Source organism: Anabrus simplex, chromosome 5 (genome assembly GCF_040414725.1).
Source record: "Anabrus simplex isolate iqAnaSimp1 chromosome 5, ASM4041472v1, whole genome shotgun sequence".
Classification (NCBI taxonomy): Eukaryota; Metazoa; Arthropoda; class Insecta; order Orthoptera; family Tettigoniidae; genus Anabrus; species Anabrus simplex.
In genome coordinates this window covers 300,881,442-300,896,895 of record NC_090269.1, presented here as the reverse complement: position 1 = coordinate 300,896,895, position 15,454 = coordinate 300,881,442, and the positions used below count along the sequence as shown (strand labels likewise).

Sequence of the window (15,454 nt, the reverse complement as noted above, 5' to 3'; positions counted from 1 at the left end):
TTTACTTTTTTTTTTTTAATACTACCTTCCTACATTTATGTGTAGTGAAGCCTCAGACTCAGCTTAGGACTTGGCAGGGGGTTTTTGGGCAAGATATCCTTCCTATGCCATGCCCACGTCCTATTGAAAATCTCACCCAAACTCACCAGGATTCAAAATCGGGCACTTGGGTTCATAACCAAAAGGCTGTATCAAATATTAAACTTCCATTGGTGGTAGAGAAGACTAAAATAATTTGTTGTTGTTCAAAAGCCATGAGCCTGAAACTAAAATTAGAAAATATGAGATGTTATCTAGACTATTAATATAAAAAGAGAAAGTTTGCAAGTTTATTTGAATTGGAAGCCAATCTTGGGAATCACTCAACCAATTTCAGTAATTCTTCAGTCACTAGAAAGCATTTCTTCAAGACGGTCACAATACATCATCATGCTAGCTGATCAAGAGAGCAGATGGCTTTTTAAAAAAGTAGAGCAAGTTGGAAAAACTGTGTTTCAGAGACTTTGAAAAGTGGATATGCTGCCTGAACAGTTGGTCATATTAAACGAATGGAGCCCACCAAGAACTTATAGGTCTAATTCAATTTTCTACAAAAGAGAGTTTGTGTAGTTTCTCGTTCCCAATTCCAGCAGTTTTCCACAGGTAAAACTGCTTTGTGTTTCGGCAAATGCTTTATCCAATAAAAACCATAATAATCAGTAAAATGTGGTCTTTTGCCAGGTTTTGCATAAATCTCCAATCCAAACCATATTTTAAAATCTTAGAAACCTGAAAGAAATTCCACAAGTGTGAAAAAAAGAGTAAATGTTAGCTGAAAATAACAAGATCACAATTTTGCATTTAAAATCTGCAGTATCACACTCTCTTTTTTTTTTTTTTTTTTGCTAGTTGCTTTACGTCGCACCGACACAGATAGGTCTTATGGCGACGATGGAACAGAAAAGGCCTAGGAATAGGAAGGAAGCGGCCGTGGCCTTAATTAAGGTACAGTCCCAGCAATTGCCTGGTGTGAAAATGGAAAACCACAGAAAATCATCTTCAGGGCCGCCGACAGTGGAGTTCAAAACCAGTATCTCCCAAATGCAAGTTAACAGGTACGTGGCCTGAACTGCATAGCCATTCGCTCAGTAATCTGCAGAAAAATCTGTAATGGTGAGTCGTAAACCATCAATACAGAAAAATGAAACTAATCATACGACACATTGGTCAGAGAGAGAGAGAGAGAGAGAGAGAGAGAGAGAGAGAGAGAGAGAGAGTGTGAGTGTGAGTGTGAGAGAGAGAGAGAGTGTGTGTGTGTGTGTGTGTGTGTGTGTGTGTGTGTGTGTGTGTGTGTGTGTGTGTGTGTGTGTGTGTGTGTGTGTGTGTGTGTGTGTGTGTGTGTGTGTGTGTGTGTGTGTGTGTGTGTGTGTGTGTGTGTGTGTGTGTGTGTGTGTGTGTGTGTGTGTGTGTGTGTGTGTGTGTGTGTGTGTGTGTGTGTGTGTGTGTGTGTGTGTGTGTGTGTGTGTGTGTGTGTGTGTGTGTGTGTGTGTGTGTGTGTGTGTGTGTGTGTGTGTGTGTGTGTGTGTGTGTGTGTGTGTGTGTGTGTGTGTGTGTGTGTGTGTGTGTGTGTGTGTGTGTGTGTGTGTGTGTGTGTGTGTGTGTGTGTGTGTGTGTGTGTGTGTGTGTGTGTGTGTGTGTGTGTGTGTGTGTGTGTGTGTGTGTGTGTGTGTGTGTGTGTGTGTGTGTGTGTGTGTGTGTGTGTGTGTGTGTGTGTGTGTGTGTGTGTGTGTGTGTGTGTGTGTGTGTGTGTGTGTGTGTGTGTGTGTGTGTGTGTGTGTGTGTGTGTGTGTGTGTGTGTAGTATGGTGAAAGCATACATCACATACAATAACTTATACATAACAGCTGAACGTAACGTTTTCAACATTTGGTGAATGCCATACCGGTACCTCGTACAGCTCACCTATAGAGTTATTCCACTCCCAAACAAAAAACAAGTCATGAGCTCAGCAGTATTCTCAGTCACCAGCTAGTATGAGTGAAAGATGGGTGCACTCTCTGTGAGGATGTAAGACATGGTGAACTCGGCACCATGTGAACACACTGGGTGGAGGGAGAAACCTTCCCTCTTTAGTAAGTTAGAATGCATAAATCTTCCATGACTTATCCTCAGCCTGCACAAAATTAAGACCTCTCTTCATGAAGGCCAGAAAGAGGACTGACACATGGCTGTTGTCATCTTAATTGCTTTCAGCTTGTAGACACGATAATAAGCTTTTGGGCTTATGGTTCGACATAGCATTGTAGGTATATTCATTGGAAGCCATGCAAAGGTGATTTTGGTGCCAGAATTGCATAGATCATGTACCTGCTGCACCAGGGGTATTGGGGAAACATGTATCAACAGATTTTGCTAGTGGCTTTACGTCGCACCGACACACATAGGTCTTATGGCGACGATGGGATAGGAAAGACCAAGGAGTTGGAAAGAAGCGGCCGTGGCCTTAATTAAGGTACAGCCCCAGCATTTGCCTGGTGTGAAAATGGGAAACCATGGAAAACCATCTTCAGGGCTGCCGACAGTGGGATTTGATGCAAGCTCACAACTGCGCACCTCTAACCGCACGGTCAACTCGCCCTGTTTCCAAGACTTTAATGCGCCAGTAAACATGAGAAAGTGGCTTCCTTTGTGCCTCAGCACAAACTGCAGAGTTTATAAGATGGCAGTATATATGCTACAGACTCTAAGAAGTGAGATTTCGATGCTGACGTCGGTAAGAAAAGAGCATCCAACATTCTCTAAATTAGAACGCCCATAAAGACAAGTCCCATGTCCAGATATTTGTGAATGAACTCATGGATATACCTCTGACAAACAGAGGCATCTGTGTTCTAATGCCAACAGAGATGATCTACCGGATACCTATATCTGGGCATGGAACTAGTCACGGAAGTGTCTTGGCAAGGTTCTGCTGAAGACAACCACCAAAGACACATCCAACTCACTACACATGCTATCAATTCGAATCCCAACCAGGTGTGTGGCATTAGGCCGGCTTTCATACCGCTGGCGGTAGTGGGTATCAATTTTTTTTCTATTTGTTTTACTTGCACCGACAGAGATAGGTCTTATGGTGACACTGGGATAAGAAAGGCCTAGGAGTGGCAAGGCAACGGCCGTGGCCTTAATTAAGGTACAGCCCCAGCATTTTCCTGGTGTGAAAATGGGAAACCATGCAAAATCATCTTCAGGGCTGCCGACAGTGGGGTTTGAACCCACTATCTCCCGGATGCAAGCTCACAGCTGCGCGGCCCTAACCGCACGGCCAACTTGCCCGGTGTATTGGGTATCAAAGAAGCATTGCTAGCTTAGATGTTACGACATTTCAATCATTTTGGCAGCGTACATGAGGAGTTATCAGCTGCCATCTTTTCTCTTTTTTTTTTTTTTTTTTTTTTGTAAAGGTGGATCTCCGAATTCAGCGAGTAGGCTGGGAATCAGACTACTATGGACAGCTCTGGTTGCCAGCCTAACTCCGTTATAGCGCTTACTATCTGGAAGGTTCAGTGCAGTTCTTGATGCTGAACCATATACCGCACTACAGTAATCAATAAGTCAATAAGGGAAAGAACCGTAGCCGTGTAAAACATAGCAGCACCGCACGGTCAGCACCAAGGGAATTAGATATTTTTCACCAATAGAGCATGTCAAAAATGTCAAGAACATATCAGATGTAATTCCCTCCATGGGAATTTAGAATTTTCCATTCGGAATTGCTAGGTGGGCAATAATTCCATTGTGGAGATTTATCTCCCCTATGCAGTTATCAGACTGTGCCTCTTATAAGGGCTTCTGATAAGTTCACCTGCATACACCCCAGCGTCAGTGGGAGGGTCTGACACATCCCACTCTGATGAGTCTAGTGTCAGACCTAAGACGAAACGCTGGTTAATAGAGCAAACGCCTGAAAAGCCTTACATCTGATATGTTCTTGACATTTTTGACATGCTCTATTGGTGAAAAATATCTAATTCCCTCCATGGAAATTTAGAATTTTCCATTCGAAAAGGGTCAGATCGAGCCGGCGAGCCTCTGCCTCTTGCTTTATCCGCAGAAAAGGGTCACATCTCCAAGAGCTGGATGTGTCACGATGTGATCTGCAATAATGGAAGGAATCATAACTACATCTCCATTAATTGAGATTATGGGTACTGTCAATGAGTTAGACACTCCGACAATACGGCGGAGTTCTATCCAAACTTGTGATGACAGAGTAGGCGCTGTTGTGGAAGCCACATACTTTTCTCAAGTTGTTGCTTTTTTACTCTCAAAACAAAAAAGCAGGCTTTAATATGCAGATACTTAGAGGTAACATGATTGCTCATTGTAGGATTCCAATGATAATGTTTAAAAGCCTACCGACGATCATTTACGGATGCAGCAAATTCCTTGGTCCACCATGGGACCTATTCCTGGAAAGAACTGGCAATCAAGGTAGGTATAGTTTCCTCTGCTACAGCCGGAATTCCAGTAGTAATGAAACAAACATGGTCATCAACAGACCCCAGCACCTCAGGTGGTGGTGGTGATTATTATTTTAAGAGGAAGTACAACTAGGCAACCATCCTCTACATAACACTAATCAGAGGGGAAAAATAGAAGGGATCCAACACTCTGAAAAATGAAGGTATCGAAAAAAGAAAGGCAAGGACCACGAAGGGCGTGAAAATTAAAGACTCCCTAGGCCTCGAGTGCTCTAATACCGTTGGGGTCAGAAAAGAACAAGAGATGACCAAGGGAGGTCGCATAGCATAGATGAAAGTGAGGAGCCTGGCACAAGTAAGTGGAAGCAATGCCAGGACTCAGCTAAGGGGCCTGTGTCACCAAACCATGCTCCCAAGTTAAGAGCCTCTGGAGCCCCTTTTAGTTGCCTCTTATGACAGGCAGGGGATATCGTGGGTGTTATTCTACTGCCCCAACCCACAGGGAGTCCCAGCACCTAAGCGGCAATCGCTGTGCGTCTTGAAAACTCCAGCCAATTTACCCAACGAAGTAGCCAAAGCTTTGGTACTTTGGGCTGCCTTTTATTCAAGAACATGAGAAGTATGGGGAGATGGTCACTATCGCAGAGGTCACTGTGTACTTGCCACGTAACAAGGGAACTATCACAAGGCAACTCAAGATGACATCCACATAAGTTAATAGAATGTTAAGGGCAAGGTCCTTGACAACCCTCAGGAGTATCTACATTATGGAACCCACTACACTGTCTCTAAGCAAAGCCATGGCCTTATTCTATGATGAAGTCTTCCCAGTGCAAACTTACAGGCTGGATCTAATGTGGGAATACCGGTACCATGAGGAATCCAAAATCAGAGATAATGATAATGTCTAGGCTAGATTCTTGAACTGAATCTCAGGTTTCTCTAAAATGTCATACCAAGACTGGCATATGACCTAGTCGTGGAAACTTTATTGGTAGAAGACTGAAGATTCATACTTCAGCTGGCTTCCACAAAGCAGGAAAGGGAACTGCTCTACAGATGAGACTGAGGAAACGGGCAGAAATTGACCTAGCATTCTTCACAACAATGTCATAAGTTGGACTGGACTAAACAACAAACTGAGGAGTGCTGTGAACAGGCTGGCTATAGATAGCTACACCCAAACTATGCACTCGACCTGGTTTCCACGAGTCATTTGTGCGCATAATGCACAAACGATATCAATTTAGTGAATGTTCTCAAGAGAACAAAAATTTTTTTTGGACTACTGTAAAATCTGATGTACATCTGAGCACAGCTTATCATATACAAAACTTCCCTTAAAGTGAAACATTCTTCACAGAATATTATACAACTGATTATTCCATGCTGAAATTGCATTTTCAACTGTGAAATAATTGCCTAGGGTTTAAATTTGAAGACTTACATTCGTTAAAGAATGGACAGTTACACTTTACTTGCTGTATTGTATGTTTAAGAAGGTGAAAACCATGCATAAATGATGTAAAACGATACCTAAAGTAGATGAGAGGAGAGATCCTTCCTTTATGTTTGCCAGGGACCCACCAACCTACCCCTAGAAGTATTCTTATTTATATGGATTTTATTTTTCAATCTACTTAACATTGCACCAACGCAGACAGGTCTTATGGTGACAATGGGGTAGGAAAGGGCTAGAAGTGGGAAGGAAGCAACCTTAATTAATGTACAGCCCCAGCATTTGTCTTACACCGTGAAAATGGGAAACCACGAAAAATCATCTTCAGGCCTGCCGACAGTGGGATACAAATCCACTATCTCCCAAATGCAATATGGAATAATTAAAACTAGCATTATGTCAATCTCTGAAATGCAGCCATTTCCTGGGATCCTATTGGCTGCAGGGCAGTTCCTACCGTCTCCAATAAAATTCACATCATGTATAGCCCATTGCTATCACATTCCATGAAAATAATGCAACCTCAGAGTGTGAAAGTGACGTGTCATTACATGTGACAGATGCAGCTGTAGTATCCACGACTCATATTCTCTCATGTTCTTGTCACTAGCCAATACTAACATAGGATAGTGGAGGCCAGTGTTCTCCCCAGAAATTTTTGTCAGCTGGGTGGCAGGTATGAGTAGCTGGGCAGGGAATAGGCCTACTACGTAAAAAAATGAATAAGTTATTATAAAATGTATTCCCCTCAGGCCATTAACAATAATTTAAGACGGATAAACATCAACTGCAAAAAAAAACCTGACTACTTTAGTGTTATCACGAAAAAGACATAACAGAGTATTTTGAACTTCTAATGTTGTACTGCTCGTTCATGATCACTCGGTTGCTGTATAGAGCCAGACAGGTTTGTTACGTCCCGTGGAATCGAGAGCTCGCATGCGATTCGACGCTAACCCAGACACCGCTTGCACACCACACTATGTGATAAGCTGAACATTAAACACTGATGTAACTTGTGCAATTGTGCTGACAATAATGAAGATTTTTCACTTAAATAAATAGCTTAACAGTATCTACATTTTAATTTGGAAAACACATTGACTCAAATATATATTAATACTACGTCAACCAAACAAGCTGGCCGTGCGGCTACGAGCGTGCAGCTGTGAGCTTGCATTCAGGAGATAGTGGCTTCGAACCCCATTACCAGCAGCCAAAGATGGTTGAAATATTTTGTAACTGCACATATATAGAATATAACAGCCGGGCGGTCAGTGAAAACGGCTGAGCGGTGCGCCCTTTAGAAAGGTCCTAGGGAGAAAACTGAAGGCCTGTGAGCCATGGCGGTTTAAACCTGGGGGCTAATGTACTCAGACACTCTTCGGTTGGATTCTTAACCTCTCGTTTCCAAACCAGTTAGCAAAGTTTTACCTAAAAAGTGATACTTCTGGAATTCAAATCAAAATATAAGGAATATAAAGTATATTCACATAAATTTTTAATTTTTCAACGATCATACTCACCAATGAAATAGGTTTCCTTTAGCAAAATAATAGTCAATTCAATCGGAACATTTACAAAGTTAATCAAATGTCTCTGCAACATAACCTATTGTGCCATGTGAGTTGGCCATGCGGTTAAGGTCGTGTAGCTGTGAGCTTGCATTCAGGAGATGGTAGGTTCAAATCCCACTGTTGGCAGTCTTGAATATGGTTTTCGCTGGGCTGAGTGGCTCAGACGGTTGAGGCGCTGGCCTTCTGACCCCAACTTGGCAGGTTCGATCCTGGCTCAGTCCGGTGGTATTTGAAGGTGCTCAAATACGTCAGCCTCGTGTCGGTAGATTTACTGGCACGTAAAAGAACTCCTGCGGGACTAAATTCCAGCACCTCGGCGTCTCCGAAAACCGTAAAAGAGAAGTTAGTGGGACGTAAAACAAATATTATTATTATTATTATTATTATTATTATTAATAATAATATGGTTTTCCATGGTTTCCCTTTTTCACATTATGCAAATGCTGGGGCCACACCTATATTAAGGTCATGGGTATAACTTTACATCCCACAGCCCAACGTTTATAACATTATAAGGAAGTGAAAATAATGCAAATTTTTCTTGGAATTCCTTTTAAAGGAGAGATGTGATCATTGCGATGTCTAAGAACCCACCATCCCGCTCCCAGAAGCACGTTTACTTTTATAACCTAATAAAGAGTAGAAGCCGCCATCATCCATGGCTAAAGTAGCTTCTTGCATTCTCATTGGTCAACGTGAATGGAATGTGACGTCACTGCCATCAATGCTGATATATACATTGCGTTGCCAACCCCGGCTGAATAAAAGCACAAACAAAAAAAACCATGTAAAATAACAATGTGGCTTGTAACCGTCCAGACCTATGGTCTTGTCCAGATCCTATCCTAAATGTCCGCACGGCAAGAACCAGTCGAGATCAATTTTATTTCCACACGAAACTAGGGGCCCAGGGCCACTTTGCGGCTTCTAATCGTCCAGACCAATGGCCTTGTCCACGGCAAGAATCCTAACCGTCCAGACCAATCGTGTTTCCATACGAAACTAGGGGCCTAAGGCAGCTTTGCGGCTTCTAACCGTCCAGACCAACGGTCTTGTCCACGGCAAGAATCCTAACCGTCCAGACCAATCGTCTTGTCCACGGCAAGAATCCTAACCGTCCAGACCAATCGTCTTGTCCACGGCAAGAATCTTAACCGTCCAGAACAATCGTGTTTCCTCACAAAACTAGGGGCCTAGGGCTGTTTCGCGGCTTCTAACCGTCCAAGCCAATGGTCTTGTCCAGATCCTATCCTAACAGTCCGCACGGCAAGAATCTTGTCCAGATCCTATCCTAACCATCCGCACGGCGAGAACCAGTCCAGACCAATCGTGTAACAATAATCACCACGACCAGCTGTCAAAGCACCTCACTCATTAGTTCCTAATACAGAGGTTGGCAGAACTGAGCACCGGTTTTGCAACCGTGTAAAGAAACGACGGTCGCTCCGCATGCGGCTAAATGTAGCGAATACTGGGCTGCGAGAAGTAAAGCAATTATAGGTCACGGCCGCTATCTTTCTACCCTATCACTTCCCATCCTTGCATCGCCAAAAACCTTTGATGTGTTAGTGCGACATTAAAAAAGAAACGATCTATGATTATTTCTACTTGCAAGGGATGCTATAAAGTCACCTTAGTACTGGTCATAACTATAAACAAGGCCTACAGTACTGGTCACAACTATAAATTACATAGGCCTACATGTGGTGCCACTTTTGATTTTGTGGTTTCCCTATAACCACATAACCTTTGGTGTGCTATTTTGAGAATCCAACGAGCCTCTGAGCTGATGACCTGACAGACAGGCCTACAAGTAAGAATTTAATAAACCAAACAATTATCAGCAGTGAGAATCTGCTGAAGACTACTATCATCAAGAGATTTTTTCCTCACTGCAAAATTAACCTCTTCTGGAACTAACCATGTTTGCAACCACACATACACCAAAGTTACTTCTACTTACAGGCTGTATAGTCGGCTAGTCTCTAAATGCACTGCTTTTAACACAAACCATGTGAATCACTGCTTTTGAAATGAATTCAAATCATCGGCATTTGTGTGGAAAATAATTAGAAAGCACTAGATCACAACAAATATTATTTTAAATGTATTTTAGCGGCTGCCAAAGATGGCTAGAATACCGATGAAGTTCGCTGCGATAGTACTCCGAAGTCGGTACGAAAATTAAGTAAATACATATAATATTTACTTGTGTGTCAAGCCGGACAACAAAAAAGTAGAATGAGGAAAACAGGACTAACGACAAAACACTTTCGAACCACATACAAAATACATTAGCGCTAAGTTGCAGTTATTACAAAATCCACAAACCACTCACAGAAAAACCTAAAACATTGTTTACATAGTACGTATATACATATCACCAATAGTAAGAACGGAGGGTGTATTATAATGTCTGATGTGCATCACGAGTACCAAAGGAAACAATAACCACACGTAGTCTCTAAACATCACTGCATATTTTATGGTTATCTCCTGAATAAATACACACGGATTTTAATCACCATTAACAACTATTATTCAACTACTTAATAAAATAAGAAATAATGTCGTCTTAGTACACGACATCCCGGCTTTTGAAGCGGACGTTGTATTTACCCTTTTGCAGTTCTTCTGTAGCCACGATCTTATAGCATCAAATAGGGAAATAGTTTCTGGTGACTCGAAGAACTTCGTATTTGGTCCTCCATCCTTTTTAGGCGCTAGGGACATCATTTTGACAACACAAATATATTAAACAATACGACGCTAATACAGCCTAAAATCGCAAAGTATACAAACACGGAAGATAAATAACACTCACACACTGAGCGGAATGTATACAGCCGTGTCAAAGATTATCTAGTAAAAGTTATACCACTTATCCAACATATTGCCAACAACATGAAAGAAATTAATCAACACCGCCGGATGCAAACAACAATTTTCCCCTCTTTTAGGCTATGTAGCTTATTGCAAACATTCCTTCGTAACTTGCACATTAACATATACCTTTATATTTTTTTCTTATTTATTTGTACTTCCTACAATGGGGTGGGGGCGGTAGAATAACACTCACGGTATCCGCTGCCTGTCGTAAAAAGGCGACTAAAAGGGGCCCCAGGGGCTCTGAACTTTGGAGCGTGGGTTGGCGACCACGGGGCTCTTAGCTGAGTCCTGGCATTGCTTCCACTTACTTGTGCCTGGCTCCTCACTTTCATCTATCCTATCTGACCTTCCTTGGTCAACTCTTATTCTTTTCCGACCCCGACGGTATTACGTATGGAGGCCTAGGGAGTCTTTCATTTTCATGCCTTTCGTGACCCTTGTCTTCTTTTTTTTCCGATACCTTCATTTCTCGAAGTGTCGGACCCCTTCCATTTTTTCCCTCTGATTAGTGTTATATAGAGGATGGTTGCCCAGTTGTACTTCCTCTTAAAACAATAATCACCACCACCACCACTTCCTACAATGATAGGCTACCTAAATCTGATAAATGATGAAATGAAATGGCGTATGGCTTTTTTAGTGTTGGTAGTGTCCAAGGACAAGTTTGGGTCGCCAGGTGCAGGTCTTTTGATTTGACGTCTTTAACCGACCTGCGCATCATGATGAGGATGAAATGATGATGAAGACGACACATACACCTAGCCCCCGTACCAGCGAAATTAACCAATTATGGTTCAAATTCCTGACCTTGCCGGGAATCGAACTCGGGACCTCTGTGACCAAAGGTCAGCACGCTAACCATTCAGCCTTGGAGTCGAACCTGACAAATGATAATATAGTGGAAACTTCCGCGAGAAACTGGCGACACCGCTTCAGCATACTATCTACCGATCCGTGCAGATAATCCTTGACACATGCTATTGCAGTCGGCTGGTAAGTGGTAAGTGTATGTTCTGTGTAATAAAGACCTACGGTATATTATAGTATAGTATGTACTATGTATTAGAACTTCTAAATTACAAGGGAAGGGCGCATACTGGGGAATTTTACATACATTTTGCAAACATGTTAAATGAGCCAAGAATAACACACGAACATTTCTTTCCAAAATTAACTTATGTGACGTACAAAGAGCGTTTAAGTTCACATGTTTGAATTGGTGCGCTTGGCTATGCAGGACTGTGGAGCGTGCTGGGTTCAAACATCGAGGGACCGCACCACTGATTTTTTCTGTTCCGTTAGTAATTGCATAGCCAACCCAACCCAACCCCATGGCACAACAGCCCCGAAGGGCCATGACCTGCGAAGCGACTGCTGCTCAGCCCGAAGGCCTGCAGATTATGAGGTATTGAGTGGTTAGCACGACGAATCCTCTCGGCCGTTATTCTTGGCTTTCTAGACAGCCCTTAGACCCAGATAAAAGTTTCTGATCTTGCCGGGAATCGAACCCGGGGCCTTCGGGTAAGAGGCAGGCACGCTACCCCTACATCGCAGTGTAGCACTTTGCGAAAACGATGTAGCAGCATTAAGAGAAATAATTGAATTCCTTCATTGATTGTGGGTCAATAGTGGCAATAGAATAAGACTGTTATAGTGAAAAGAAAGGCTAATCATAATAAGAGACGTTAAACACGAAAGCAAGTTATTGCTTTTGCCTAGTTGTACTTCCTTTGAAAACAATTATCACCCCCACCATCTTCAACAATGATGCTCATGGTAGAAATGTTGAAAGTACAAAGTGGTTCTACACCAACCACACCTAATGAAGTGAGGATAACAGCAAGTGGATCATTTTAAATCAATAATAAAAAATAAAAAAAATGTTTAAGTCACTGCTGTCAAAAAAATATTGCACAGGATGCTCAAAGGCTCCCGGGTCTTTGGACAAGTACTGGCTTCAGTACCAGGCGTATTGCCACATGGGACGAAAACGAGGAGACAGTAGTTGGTGTTACATCAGAGATTGAATTTTCAAGGTGGTGTTTCTCTGTGCTGAAACAATATCTAAATTCAATAATCAAAACAGTGTCAGATAATCTGTGCACAAAGCCTTTCCATACTCTAAATCCGTATACATCTAGTGGTTGACAGTAAGATATGGCACCAGGAGGGATCATCATCAGCTGTACGGTATCTCATTTTGTATAGGTTCATGTCCAGAAACGGAATCCAGAATGAGCGCAACTATACCCAACGATGTATTTTGCTTGAATGCACCATTAAACCATTTGTTCACATGTAGAGATCCCATCTTTCTGGATTTGGTACATTTCACCGTCTTACCAAACACACCTTTCAACTCTCTTAAAGTGATGCATAAAGACCACTCAATTTCACCACTGTAGGCATAGACACCCAAGAGAGTTTTGACTTAATCGGTCTGCCATCCAGTGGGCTTAGAGTAAAACGGAACGTCGAAATTAACAAGCAGAGAGCCAGATGGCGTAGAATGGAAACGTCTGCACACGGTAGCTGAGGCCATATTATTATTATTATTATTATTATTATTATTATTATTATTATTATTATTATTATTATTATTATTACAGACCGTACTGTGGCGGTAACTGATTTTTTCCCAACTTGAAGTCAACATTCTTGCCGTACACATCTCCACTCTGATATTTCTGCTGCAGCCATGGTTTCTATTCTTTGTTGGGCTTCTTTTTCATAGTTACAGATGTTATTTTCCACAACACAATACCATCGCGCTTCTTAAAGTTACGTACCCACGTGTGGCATGCTTTAAACCCCATGCATTGTTTTTCATGAGCAATTCGTGTTGTCCACTACTGGATGTTCACATTATGATTATTTCATTATTTTGATGGGCAAAATCAATTTTCCTTTTTCTTTTTTTCCTGCTTAGCCGAGCGTGCTAATTCAAACATATGAAATTTAACGCTTTCTGTAGTTCGTTCAAGTTAGTTTCCGAAAGAAGATTTTGTAAAATTCAAATAGTAGCATATTGTTTTTGTGCTTGTTATGTATCATGATTTTGGAAATGGCAGAAAGAGATATTATTTGTGCTATGTAACAGTGTATTAATTACATAACACAAAGTGATCGCTAGTTGTGTTACAGATTCCATAAAGCAAAGTGCTGTGAATATACCTATTAATATCTACCTACCTATTAATATCTACCTGCCTACGTTTTTTATTGATGCGATCTGTATTCTGTTTAAGAATTGGTATTAAAACCAAATGTGACATTTCTAACAAGTAAAGGGCGTGTACCAAGGAATCACCAATCTTACGTAAATTCTGCACACACGTTAAATGAGCCAAGAATACAATAGTCGAAGACAACACATACACCCAGCCCCTGTGCCATTGGAATTAAGGTTAAAATCCCCGACCTGGCCAGGAATTGAACCTGGGACCCTCTGAACCAAAGGCCAGTACGCTGACCGTTCAGCCAATGAGTCAGACAGCTAATCAAATTGATTGAAATTACTCTAACTAATACAATTTCTAAAATTAAGTTCAGAGGAGAAATTTCTGTACTATTCTTGTTAACAATTGGTTTAAGACAGCGTGACAGATTGTCACCTCTTCTTTTTAACTGTGCACTAGAGTACGTTATGAGGGAATGGTACAAGAACAACGAGAAAAATATAAAAATTGGAACCCAGAAGGATAACATACATTTGAACTGTCTAGGATTTGCTGATGATCTAGCTCTTCTGGCCATTGATATTCAGGAAACAAAACAACAAATAAAATCTTTACAGGAGATAGTTCAAAATATTGGTTTAAAAATTTAATTTGAAAAAGCAGAACTTAGGCTAACTCAACTTCCGCTTGCAAACAAAATTAAGCTGGGAGATCAAGAAATAAAAACTGTAGAAAAATTTAAATATTTAGGTGAAATAATCACATACAACTTGAACAAGAAACCAGCATGGCAAAATAGAATAGATAAACTGGTTTCAGCACAGAATGTTACCAAGAATCCATATAGTAAAAAGTGTCTCTCAATAGCAACCAAATTGAAACAATACAAAACAGTCACCCAGCCACAAATTACATGTGTAAGTGAAACATTATTCAAAACAACAAACACACTTGCAATAGATAGAGTACTCAAGTTTGAAAGAAGAATAGTGAGAACCTGTTTAAATTAAAATTATCAAGTAAACAGAATCTGGAGACTAGCTTCCAATGAGACAGTTTATCAAGAAATAGAACCTGTGACTAGCACAATGAAAAAGAAACAAATATCATTCTTAGGGCATCTAATACGGTCACCAGAAAATAGAATCAGTAGGAAAATAACAGAAAAATTATTGAAGAGTAAGAGTAAGAATAATATTAGATGGATCACAGAACTTAAAGAAGACATGAGAGAGTTGCATATTACAATAGATGATTTAAAATACAAAACAAATACACTCAACATATTGAAAGATAAACACACTAGACTACAGACAAAAATTAACAAGCAGAGAATGGGAAGAGTAATTCCAGAAGCAGAAAGATAATTACATTCAGAAAGGATGAAACAGTATTCGGCTGACAAAAAGAAGAAAAATCTCCATAAACCTAAGTTGACCTATGTTGGCTAAAAAATTAAATAAATAAATAAATACACAAATGTGTGTGGCATCATCATCATCTGTCTCAACTCATGCACTTGAATTGTGAGCCTATTTCTTTTATGACATGCATTTAATCCTTCTTCTGAAAAATCTTGGCAGTAGAGACAATCATCTTCTTCATTATCACAGGGGTTTAAGCCTGTAGATGGTGCTGAACTAGCTGTCTTCTCACTGAATCATTGAGTTTCATTTACCCCAGAAAGTCTTTGTAAACTACATTTTTGGTATTTTCTTTTGGGGCTAAGATGTGACATAGAACTGTACATGTGAAAAACAGTCTTCTCTCAATTCAAAAAAAAAAAAAAAAAAAAAAAATTTCTTTATTTTTAAAGGAGATTCCAAGTACCTGTTTCCATATATGTAACATCTTCACTTTTTAAGATGTAAGTATCCCCATAAAAAT

At 40.9% G+C, this 15,454-nt stretch overlaps 1 protein-coding gene across 2 annotated transcripts in view; it reads right to left on the bottom strand.

The window, feature by feature from the left end:
• mor (SWI/SNF- related protein mor) overlaps nt 1-10,272 on the bottom strand; it is a 183,895-nt gene extending 173,623 nt beyond the window's left edge. For both annotated transcript variants that reach the window (XM_067147474.2, XM_067147475.2), the window contains exon 1: nt 10,119-10,272. In XM_067147474.2, the coding sequence (XP_067003575.2) occupies nt 10,119-10,235 (117 nt within the window). In that variant the 5' untranslated portion in view covers nt 10,236-10,272. The remainder of the gene's footprint in view (nt 1-10,118) is intronic.
• Between the last annotated feature and the right edge of the window lie 5,182 nt (nt 10,273-15,454).